The sequence below is a fragment of the Nycticebus coucang genome, chromosome 9 (genome assembly GCF_027406575.1).
Source record: "Nycticebus coucang isolate mNycCou1 chromosome 9, mNycCou1.pri, whole genome shotgun sequence".
In the NCBI taxonomy this organism is placed as follows: domain Eukaryota; kingdom Metazoa; phylum Chordata; class Mammalia; order Primates; family Lorisidae; genus Nycticebus; species Nycticebus coucang.
This window is the reverse complement of record NC_069788.1, coordinates 2,317,685-2,330,176: the sequence shown is the minus strand read 5'-3', so window position 1 is coordinate 2,330,176 and position 12,492 is coordinate 2,317,685. Positions and strand designations below refer to the sequence as shown.

The 12,492-nt window shown below is 42.6% G+C and overlaps 1 protein-coding gene across 4 annotated transcripts in view; it reads left to right on the top strand.

The window, feature by feature from the left end:
• DOP1A (DOP1 leucine zipper like protein A) overlaps positions 1-12,492 on the top strand; it is a 128,127-nt gene that overhangs the window by 75,669 nt on the left and 39,966 nt on the right. For all 4 annotated transcript variants that reach the window (XM_053601252.1, XM_053601255.1, XM_053601253.1 and 1 more), the window contains 5 exons: positions 2,233-2,492; positions 4,426-6,415; positions 8,014-8,125; positions 8,235-8,417; positions 10,019-10,144. In XM_053601252.1, the coding sequence (XP_053457227.1) occupies positions 2,233-2,492; positions 4,426-6,415; positions 8,014-8,125; positions 8,235-8,417; positions 10,019-10,144 (2,671 nt within the window). The remainder of the gene's footprint in view (positions 1-2,232; positions 2,493-4,425; positions 6,416-8,013; positions 8,126-8,234; positions 8,418-10,018; positions 10,145-12,492) is intronic.

The following is a 12,492-nucleotide window of genomic DNA, read 5'->3' as shown; positions in this document are numbered from 1 at the left end:
TGGTTTTGATTTGCATCTCTCTAACAATTAAAGACGTGAAACATTGTCTCGTGAGTTTGTTGGCCGTTAGTATATCCTCATTTTGAAAGTTTCTGTTCATGTCTTCTGCCCACTTTTTAGTGGGGTGGTTTAGTTGTTTCTTGCTGATTTGCTTGACTTCTTTGTGCATTCTGGCTATCAGTCCTTTATCAGCTGTAAAGCATGTGAATATTTTCTGTGGACTGTCTCCTGCTCTTTTAATTGTGTCCTTGGCTGTGCAGAAGCCTTTTAGTTTGATCAGGTACATTTGTTTATTTTTTCTTGTTGCTGTGATTGCTTTTGGAGTCTTCATGAATTCTTGGCCAAGACCAATATCTATAAGAATTTTTCCAAAATTTTCATATACGATTCTTAACAGTTTTCTGCTGTAGGTTTAAGTCTTTTATCCATCATGAGTTAATTTTTGTGAATGGTGAGGGTCCTGTGTCAGTCTTTGATATGTGGCTGTCCAATTTCTCCAGCACCATTTAGTGAACAGAAATTCTTTTTTCCCGGGTATGTTTTTACCTGTTTTGTTGGAAATCAGATGGGAGTAGAGGATGGTCTTAATGGCCGTTCTGATCTCCATCTTTGTTTTTGTGCTAGTTCTGTGCGGTTCCGTGTACTATAGTATGGCTTCAAGCCTGCTTTGTTCTTTTTATGTTAGGTTGTCTTGGCTATTCGGGGTCTTTCCTTGTTCCTTATGAAGTATAGAACTAATTTTTCTTTTTTTTTTTTTTTTTTTTGTAGAGACAGAGTCTCACCTTATGGCCCTCGGTAGAGTGCCGTGGCCTCACACAGCTCACAGCAACCTCCAACTCTTGGACTTAAGCGATTCTCTTGCCTCAGACTCCCAAGTAGCTGGGACTACAGGCGCCCGCCACAACGCCCGGCTATTTTTTGGTTTGCAATTTGTCCGGGGCCGGGTTTGAACCCGCCACCCTCAGTATATGGGGCCGGCCCTACCCAGCGGTAGGGCTGCCACCCTCGGTATATGGGCCCTACCGACTGAGCCACAGGCGCCGCCCAGAACTAATTTTTCTACATCTGCAAAAAATGGCGTTGGTATTTTAATGGGAATTTAATTAAATCTGTAAATCACTTTGGGTAGTTTAGCCATTTTACCGATGTTGATTCTGCTGATCCATGAGTGTGATATAATTTTCCATCCATTCACATCCTCTGCAGGTTTTTCCCTCAGTGTTTCATAATTCTCCATATAGAGGTCTTTCACCTCATTTGTTAAGTATGTTCCAAGGTATTTTATTTTCTTCGTTGATACTGAGAAAGGAATTATGTCTTTGATTTGATTCTCAGCTTGACTGTTGTTGGCATGTATGTGAAGGCTGCTTTGTGTACACTTATTTGGTAGCCTGATACTTTACTGAATTTATTTATCAATCCCAGGGGTCTTTTGGTTGAATTTTTGAGGTTTTCTAGATATCAGATCATGTCATCAGAAAAGAACAATAATTTAGCCTCTTCTTTCCCCATTTGAAGACCCTTGACTTCCTTCCATTGCTCTAAGACTTCCAGCTCTATATGGAAAAATGCAAAAACAAGGACCATGTGATCCTTTCAGTAGACACAGAAAAAGCAACAAGATTCAGCACTCTTTTATGATAAGAACACTTAACAAAATAGGCTAGATAGAACTTGCCTCAGAATTATAAAGGCCATGTATGACAGACTCCACAGCCAACATCGTATTGAACGGGTAAAAATTAAAAGCATTCCCACTTAGAACTAGAACCAGACAAGATTACCCACTGTCTCCACTCCTTCCTACTGTTACTAGAAGGTCTTCCTTGAGCTAAGCATTTAGTTTGACCCATGAACAGAATAGGAGCACAGGAGTGTGGACTGACAGAGAAGGTTCAGTATTGGGTGACATGGATGGGAACATGGTGCTGAAACAAAGCTAATAAGTTTTCTATTCTTTTGTATTTGTTTTGTAATTGATGTAGGCTTCTGAAATTGCAAAAACATATTTTTTTAAGTGAAAAGGCTGTTTTTTTCATTACACCTCCTGAGAATGTTGAGATTAAGATTATAAAAATGTTGTGATCAGAATTTATCCTGAAGTATGACTACTTTAAAGTAGTTAATTCAAAATAAGAAATAATTTATGCTAATGTTAATCTTAGAACAATTAGAGCATTATAATTAGAGTAGGTGCTTAGTTCTTTGCTTTAATTGCGGGTTTTCCTCCAGGTCACTGTTCATCATGCTAGACAGCCTCAACAGCCAAGACGGCTCTGCCAGCTCCGTGGGACAGGCCTGGCTGAACCAGGTCCTGCAGAGACACGACATCGCCAGGGTTCTGGAGCCACTGCTGCTGCTCCTGCTTCACCCGAAAACTCAGAGAGTATCTGTGCAGCGTGTACAAGCAGAGCGCTGTTGGAATAAGGCTCCTTGTCACCCAGGAGGGGAGAGTGACAAGCACAGCATGCACAGCTTTGCCTGCAGTGATGGTGAGTGTCAGGTGGCCACCGAGCAGCTTCGTTTAGAATCAGGCTGTTGAACACAGCAGTGGTTGACAGCAGAGCTGTGTGTGCGCTTTCTCTGTGGGCTCGTTTTCTTCCCTCCTCACGTGCCAGCAGTGCCACGTGGGCCACGTCATGCTCCACCAGTGACCTCAGAGGGCGCGGCGCTCCCTGATCAGTTGGCTCCTTCAGACGAGGAATCAGCACATTCTTCAGTCTCCATGCAGATACCCTTAGAGCTTCTTAGCAGTCCCACTCCCTCAGGGCTCTGTGTGTTTCCCCAGGAATTTATAGTAAGCCTGTAACACACATTTTATATTTGATGAGTCATTTTCCTCATCTGTAAAATGAGAATAATACCCACGTCTCGGGGCTTTATTGTGACCCATTAGGTCAGTCGTATTATTAACACACATCTGTGTTATTACAAAGTCCACGCCTGGCTCAGCACCTGTAGCTCAACGGCTAGAGCGCCAGCCACATATACCAGAGCTGGCAGGTTCGAATCCAGCCCCAGCCTGCCAAACAACTGGGACAACTACAACCAAAAACTAGCCTGGCATTATGGATGGTGCCTTTAGTCCCAGCTATGTGGGAGGCTGAGGCAAGAGAATCACTTAAGCCCAAGAGTTTGAGGTTTCTACGAGCTGTAATGCCATGGCACTCTACCCAGGGCGACAACTTCAGACTCTGTCTCAAAAAAAAAAAAAACGTTCCATGCCTTAACTTCGAGTGATGTCTTCTGTGCAGTGGTGATGGCCTCTGATTAATATGTTATGCTTTAGGGATAGAAGACTCTTTTGAAAGATGACGCTGTTAGATCGGTGTGGAAAGGCCATTTTGGGGGCAGGCTGCTTATGCTTAGAAGGCTATGGCTCTCAGAGTCCCACAGCTGGAAAGTGGTGAGGCTGAAACCAAACCATCAGGCTCTGTTTATAGTGTGCGTCTCTTGGTTCTCGACCTTCCCACCTCTCCTCCTGAATCTTCTAAAGATTTGCTGGACCATGCTTGTTACCAGAGTGTCTCAGTGTGAGCACTCTGCCTGCGTGTCTGCTGAATTCTCTCCTCCCCTCTGAGGTCATTGTTAGACCTTATCTATGCTACCGTGATGTGTTCCCCAAATTTGATAGCATTGGGTTTGTACTACTTGTATGGCACCAAGCCTGTCTCACCTTTTCTAAAAAGTCTCCAGCAAGATAGTATGCCCCCAACAGTGCAGAAGTGAATGGTGTGCATGTGGTCTCCTACTAATCTCAGCCTCTCTACAGAGGAGCAGCCATGTCTCATCCTTCCCTCTGCCTTCACTGTCTGCAAGAGTAGGGGCTTACACATACTATTAAATCCATAAATACCGGGCGGCGCCTGTGGCTCAAGGAGTAGGGCGCCGGTCCCATATGCCGGAGGTGGCGGGTTCAAACCCAGCCCTGGCCAAAAATCACAAAAAAAAAATAAATAAATAAATCCATAAATACCTACTGAATTATATTAAAATGAAGGCGGTTATATGCTTATACATTTGACTATATCCTAAACTATTTAAATTCTTAGAAATAGCATTACTAAAGAGAAGTATTATACAGGGAGAAAAAAACTTTTAACCTACAGTAAAAGTGATGCCTTATTTGGGGGGACAGATGACAAATTTTTATATTCTATCTGTGTTAAATGTGCTATTCTGTTTAACTGAATTGCGTAATAGGCCTATTGCTGAATTATCTTTAGAACTACTGAATTCTCATTGTCACCTACATAATTTTCTGATTTAAAAAATCTAAAGTTGTGATAAAATAAAATGAAATTTTAACAGGAAAATATATGTAGATGATGACTCTAATTAAAAATATTGATTTTAAATTTTTGCCTTTCAATTATTTTAATATATTTTATATTTTCTTTCCATACTGTTTTTCTCACATACCAGTAAGCCAAGTACACCTCATCACATCAAAGGGAAATGGTGAGAAGCCGCTGACCATGGAAGAGATGGAGAACTTCAGTCTCACGGTCAACCCACTCAGTGACAGACTCTCCCTCCTGAGCACCAGCAGCGAGACGATTCCCATGGTCGTGTCTGACTTTGATCTTCCAGACCAGCAGGTAGAAACACTTCAGAGTTCCGACTCAGGGTGTTCACAGTCCTCCGCTGGGGACAACTTGAGTTATGAAGTCGATCCTGAAAACGGGGATGCCCAGGAGGAGCCTCTAGTGCCAAAGGCCAGCTCCCCGGAGGACGACGTCCAGCAGGTGCTGCATGACCTGATATGTAAGGTGGTGAGTGGCCTTGAAGAAGAGTCTGCCTCAGTTACATCTCAGGCAGAGACAGAATCTGTGCCCCTGCAATGCAGTGGTACTGATTCAGGGGAAGAGGTGATGAAAACTGAAGACCCTTCCGCTCAGCAGGGTCACAGTGCTTTGCTGGGTAGCGAGAGCTCTGACTGTCTGTCTGTGTCGGCAGAGGGAGAGCAGGAGTGCGTGGCTGACGGAGTCCCCAGGAATAGCTCCTCTCCATGTATTTCAGGAGCCACACAGCCTCTTCCTGACACTTCTGCTGCTTCCACAGAAAGCAAATCTAGACAGAGGAGTCACAGTAGCATCCAATTCAGCTTTAAAGAAAAATTATCAGAGAAAGTCTCAGAGAAAGAAACAATCGTTAAGGAGTCAGGTAAACAACCAGGAGCAAAACCTAAAGTGAAACTTGCCAGGAAGAAGGATGATGACAAGAAAAAAACTTCGAGTGAAAAACTCAAACAAACCAGTGTGTTCTTTAGTGATGGTCTGGATTTAGAGAACTGGTATAGCTGTGGAGAGGGAGAAATTTCTGAAATTGAGAGTGACATGGGTTCTCCAGGATCACGGAAATCTCCCAGTTTCAACATCCATCCTCTCTATCAACACGTGCTCCTGTATCTCCAGCTGTACGATTCGTCCAGAACTCTGTACGCTTTCTCTGCCATCAAGGCCATCTTGAAAACTAACCCCATTGCTTTTGTAAATGCCATTTCAACCACTAGTGTGAATAACGCATATACTCCTCAGCTGTCTCTGCTTCAGAACCTGCTGGCCCGCCACCGGATCTCTGTAATGGGCAAAGACTTTTACAGCCACATTCCAGTGGACTCCAACCATAGCTTCCGGAGCTCCATGTACATAGAGATCCTCATCTCCCTCTGCCTGTACTACATGCGCAGCCACTACCCCACGCACGTCAAGGCCTCCGCACAAGACCTGATGGGCAACCGGAACATGCAGGTGATGAGCATGGAGGTCCTGACACTGCTCTTCACCGAGCTGGCAAAGGTGATAGAGAGCTCAGCAAAGGGCTTCCCTAGTTTTATTTCCGACATGTTATCCAAGTGCAAAGTCCAGAAGGTGGTTTTACACTGCCTGCTCTCGTCCATCTTCAGTGCCCAGAAGTGGCACAGCGAGAAGCTGGCAGGCAGGAACACGGCCGCTGTGGAAGAGGGCTTTTCAGAGGACAGCCTTATTAACTTCTCAGAGGACGAGTTTGACAGTGGCAGCACCCTGCAGTCACAGCTGCTCAGGGTGCTTCAGAGGCTGATTGTTCTGGAACACCGGGTAATGACTATTCCCGAAGAGAATGAAGCAGCTTTTGATTTTGTTGTGTCTGACCTGGAACACGTCAGTCCCCATCAGCCCATGACTTCCCTGCAGTATCTGCACGCTCAGCCAATTGCGTGCCAAGGCATGTTCCTCTGTGCGGTGATCCGTGCCCTGCACCAGCACTGTGCATGCAGAATGCACCCGCAGTGGATCAGCCTGGTCACGTCCACTCTGCCCTACATGGGCAGGGTGCTGCAGAGAGTGGTCGTCTCCGTGACACTGCAGCTGTGCAGAAACCTGGAGAACCTGATCCAGCAGTACAAGTACGAAACAGGATTGTCGGACAGTAGGTAAGGGTTGGTTTTTAACTTTGTTGTTGTTGATAATTTTTCACAAATGTTTACATATCTAGAAAGTCACAAGTAATAAATAATAAATGAGTAAGTAGAGAGAAAGAAGGAGGGAGGGGTGGGGAAAGGAAGAGCAGAGAGAGGGAAGGAGGGAGGCAGTGGGGCCTTGGTGTGTGCCACACCTTCTGGGGGCAAGACACGATTGCAAGAGGGACTTTGCCTAACAAATGCAATCAGTGTAACGTGGCGTATTGTACCCTCAATGAATCGCCTACAATAAAATAAATAAATAAATAAATGAGTAAATCACTGGTTTTCAACAGTTTATAAATAGTATGTTACTGTTTGTAAAGAAGAAAACTCAGTTTAAGGAAGGGTCTTAGCTCGGTGCCTGAAGCACAGTGGTTATGGCGTCAGCCACATACACCAAGGGTGGTGGGTTCAAACCCAGCTCAGGCCAGCCAAAAACAACAGCGACAACTGCAACAAAAAATAGCTGGGCATTGTGGTAGGCACCTATAGTACCAGCTACTTGGGAGGCTGAGGCAAGAGAATCACTTAAGCCCTAGAGTTTGAGGTTGCTGTGAGCTGTGACGCCACGGCATTCTATTGAGGATGACATAGTGAGACTCTGTCTCAACAAAAAAAAAAAAAAAAAAAAAAAAAAAGGAAGGGTTTCAATAAAAGAATCTAGAATGGAAAAGGGAAGGAGTATTTAACAGGTCTATTTTCTCCTAAACTGTGAAATTAGTTTTTACACGGAAGACGCTTAGGAGAGGATTTCCCCAGTTTTATCTGATGTCATCTAATTGAAAATTAATATCAGCTGAAATTAATTTAAATTTACTAATAATGATCCTCTCACCTAATTTTATTTCTTTCCCTTGGATTTTCATGGTTTGTAGCAAATTCTACCTTTGTCTGCAGGCCATGTTCAAAATTAGTCTGTAAAAAGTTAGTCAAATGTTTAGTAGACTGGTGTCTGATTTTTCTCCATCATAACCTGAGCTACTCCATGTAAAATAATAAGAAACTGCCTTTATCATTTAATATTGATGTGCCTCCATTGCCCAGTAGCTTGAGTTCAGTGGCTGTATTTATTTATTTATCTAGAATTCTTTAGCTAAAAAGAACTCTAATACATTTACCCTGGCTCACTTACTTTATAGATTAGGAAATAAAAGCACTTGATTTATTCCTTTGGTCTTTTGTTTATTGAACATCTGCTGTGTGCCTGGCATCATTTAAAAGTGACAAAATAGGAGGTGGCATCTCTGGTTCAGTGAGTAGGGCGCTTGTCCCATATACTGAGGGTGGCAGGTTCAAACCCGGCTCCTGCCAAACTGCAACAAAAAAATACAGGCGCCACCACAACTGCTGCCCAGGCGCTATGGCGGGCAACCGTAGTCCCAGCTACTCCAGAGGCTGAGGCAAGAGACTCTCCTAAGCCCAAGAGCCGGAGGCTGCTGTGAGCTGTGATGCCACTGTACTCTTCGGAGGGCAACAAAGTGAGACTCTAAATAAATAAATAAATAAATATGATAAAACAAAGACTGCTTTCATAGAACTCATGTTCAAGTGAACACATCTTATTTCAGGCCTCTATGGATGGCATCAATTATCCCACCAGATATGATTCTCACCCTTCTGGAAGGGATAACCGCTATTATCCATTATTGCTTGCTGGATCCTGCTACACAGTATCACCAGGTAAGACTGCTCAAGAACTAGGCTCCTTTCATTTAACTTTGAGGTTCAGTAAGTTTCCATTGTGAATCTAAGTAAGTAATACTAGGATTTTTCTCCCTGACCATAACAGCTTTTGGTCAGCATCGACCAGAAGCACTTGTTTGAAGCACGCAGTGGGATCCTCTCCATCCTCCACCTGATCATGTCATCCGTGACGCTCCTCTGGAGTGTGCTACACCAGGCAGATTCTTCAGAAAAGACGGCTGCTTCTGCATCTGCATCTGTCACCACAATTAATCTTGGAGCCACAAAGGTCAGACGATTCATGCTCAATCTGTAGAGCTCAAGATTTGTATGAGGACCCTCCTTCCAAAGGTCACATTCAGAATATGTGACTTACTCAAACAGTGTTCATTGCACCCTGCATAGCACCCATAATTAATTGCGAAATAACTTTTAGCAGTTTTATTGAGGTATGGTTGACATATCATAAAATGCACCTATCTTAAGTATACAATTCAGTGATTTTTTTTTTTAGTAAATTTAAGTTGTGAACCAGCCCCCAGTTCAGTCTTTGGGCACACAGTTCACCCCAGAAAGCTCCTTTGTGCCCGTCCACAGGCAGCCACTGCACCCAGCCCTAACCTTAGATAGCCATTAGTCTTTCCTCTGTGTAAAGATCTGCTTTTTCTGGGTATTCCGTGTAGATGGAATAATTTTTGATATTTGGTCTTTTGTGTGTAGTATCTTTCATGTGACATGTTTTTGAGGTTCATGTATACATAGTATAACGTTCCTTTTTCTAAGGACATTGTAAGTTGACTTTTTACTATGCAAAGCCCTCCTTGGAAACAAATTAGCAAATGCCTATATAAACACAGAGCTTTAAAAGTTTCACCGTCTTTGACATAGTAATGTGCTTTAGGAATGAATTCTAAGATAATCAGAATTATTCTAAGATAATCAGAAAGATATAATATACAAAGTGTATATTAGAATGTGTATATCTTAGAATGAATTCTAAGATAATCAGAATTATTCTAAGATAATCAGAAAGATATAATATACAAAGTGTTCATTATAATGTTATTTAATGGGAAAAAAGAGATCTTAATAAAGAAGAAAACAGTTAAGTAAATTATCCTTTCAGTGTTACATTATGTGCCCAGTAATGATCATGGTTTTGAAGAATTCTTATGGAATGGCAAAATACTTAGTAGTTGAGTGAGACAGGGATGTTACACACTTGAACAAATAATCGTGTTTTTGTGTAAAAAAAAAATGAAGTGCAGGAAAAAGAATAAAGTTCACATGTTAGCAGTGATTACCTCAAGGATAATGCGATTAATGATTAATTTTTAAAAAAAATGTTTTCCTTCCTTGTACTCTTTGTATTTTCCAACTTCTATGTCAAGTTGTCAAACTGACATCCCTTAGTAACCTAATTTCACTCCTAGACCTGACCACCTAGGTCTGGGGTTCACAGGAACATATATAAAACTGAGGGAAGGGAGGAGGGACCATTAGAACATTTGGTCTAAGTATCAGTGTTTATATTAAACTATACTTTTATGTGTTATTTTATTTATATAAAAACACAAAGAGTTTTTTCATGGTAGAATGCATTTCCACTCAAAAGACTGCACATCAAATGTAATAAGTTGAATTTCATATGTTAATTTTTCTAGTATTTCATCACAGTGAGTAGACTGGCATTTGACTGATCGGTAGCTATCATTTTACAGGATTTGTGTTTCTTTTAGAATTAAAATACTCATGGCTGCAGCTCCTATCACTATTAGTTTGTTATTTAGGTAGTAATACATGTAAGTGCTATGTGTATCATTTCAAAAAAGAAAACGGTACAATCTAGTTATTAACATACTCACTTGTCATTTGCTTTGAATGTTTTAGAACTTGAGACAACAGATCCTAGAATTATTAGGTCCCATTTCAATGAATCATGGTGTCCACTTTATGGCTGCCATTGCATTTGTGTGGAATGAGAGAAGACAGAATAAAACTGCTCCCCGGGCCAAGGTATGTGTTTGACCCTATGGAACTTTTTGTTTTTCCATTTCGTAAGCATTTGGTGAGGACATGCTAATTTTTACCTCTCTTTCAGAGGCAATAGGAAAGCAAAAGGTTGTCTACAAATTTAGGTAAAGTTGCCTAAATTTCATCAAGTGTTCGATTAAAATTTGACGTGAAGTATGAAAGGTGTTGTTTCATGTGAAAAAGAAATTAGCGTGGTATTATAACTATATTACATCTAAGCACTGATATGGGACAGTGTATTTTAAAATGCTTGTCATTCGGAGTACAGAGAACACAGAAAAGAGTTTTTTTCATCTTGACTGTTTTTCATTACAACATGATAGCTTAAGTAGTTCGTGTATCTGAATGTAATTCACATACTGGTTTTGACTGAATTATATATGTGAATTTTTTTGCTCCGTGAATTTGAAAGCTCAAAAACAATGTTCTATAGTGTTAGATAAAAATCATGATGCATTAGAATAGTAGGCTATGAAATAATTTACATTCATATAATAGACAAGATTTCTCTACCTAAAGGTTTTTGAGATATATATTTTTTCTTTTTTTTTTTTTTTTTTTTTTTTAAGAGACACAGTCTCACTTTGTCACCCTCGATAGAGTGCCCAGGCATCACAGCTCACAGCAACCTCTAGCTCCTGGGCGTAAGAGAATCTCTTGCCTCAGCTTCCCGAGTAGCTGAGACTACACGTGCCTCCCACAATACCTGGCTATTTTCTGTTGCAGTTTGGCCATGGCCGGGTTTGAACCTGCCACTCTTGGTATATGGAGCCGGCGCCCTACTCACTGAGCCACAGGCACCACTCTCATTTGATACTTTTGTTCTGTTTCACATAACCTTTATATAGTAATAAACATAAACATTCACACCATGTTACATTATTTTGCATGTGATCATTCAGTGGTAGATACCATGTTGAATAGAGATGAAATCTTTGACTAATTAAAGGCACTCAAGGGGATGTGATTTTTCTCTGTAGTCTAACAAAAAATGAGAGCAGAAGGATTTTAAAAGGCAACAAGCACGGTAGGCACACCTGCTGTCCAGCTGCGAGTCGGCTACACACAGTACAGTATGCCTGTGAAGGGTGGAGGCTGCACGTCACCTCCACCTGGGCAGCACAAACACAGCTGTCTCTCCAACAGCAACAAAAAAGGATGAATTCAAAAAGGCACGAAGTTATAATTACAGAAGATTTGGGAGAGGTGACCAGAGAACAATAAGAAGTGTCAGCAGAGCATTGTGTAGTAAAACACACAGAATTAGACTAAAAATTCAAATGAGGGGGGAGGGGCAAGATGGCTGACTGGAACCAGCCTCTGACAGACACTCTTGTCCAGAGGGAAGGATAATGTCCAGAAAGTAACCAATTAAGCTGAAGACTGGGAGCCGATCTAAGTGAGAAGAGTGATAACTGCAGGTCACCTCTGCTGAGGCAAGCTGTGACTCCAAGAAAGCAAACTTCACGTACAAAATTCATCCCAAAGGAAAAGTGTTCATCCCCTCCCCCAAGAAAGTTTTTTTTTTTCTTTTTCTCTTCGTTTGCTCCTGTAGGTTTTCTACAGGTGACTGATGAACTGAGGACCTCTTGTCTCACCCCACGGGTGAGAGCTATAGGAAGTGGAAACTGCTTCCCCAGAGGGAACCTGTTGTGACCCTGAACACTCTTGCCAGGCAGAAAAATTAAACTAACGTTTTCCCTACCATTCTGAACTTCCAGTCCAGCCTTCCCCCCTTGCCCGAAAACCAGAAGCCTAACCCCTGCAGAGACTATGAGAGGAGGGTCATGAGCAGCACCATCCCACCCCCCACCAAGCACCCTGCGCCCAGCCTAGCCTCCGTGCAGCGCCCCGCTGGGCCAGAGTCATGAGCCCAGTGCTCTCCTTGCCAAAGTCACCTGGTACCAGGCACTACCAGAACCGTGTGCAGCATCCCCTGCCCTGCTGCTAGATCCATGTTCCCCATGCTCCCAGAGCTGTTTCTACAGCCAGAACTCCCTGACTATGGCAGTCGCCTAGGAGCTGTGCAGGGTCACTTCCCACAAAGATCTAGCAACAATAGAGCCATCCCATGGGGGTTAATCTTGGAGGAACACCTCCCCAACTCTGAGGACTGCCAGAAGAAACCAGAACTCATTCTGTAGGGATACCCATGCTGCAGAACAGCTGGGGTAAAGGCACAGTGGCTGAGGGAGAAAAGCATTTGCTGACTAGTTACACTCAGGATTAGACTGAGTTCAAGTGGAACACTCACCAATGCGAGTACTCACTTGCAGTGAGTACCCAAAGCAGGCAGGCCTCAGCTCAACCATCTGGCTGGTGGCAGAGGG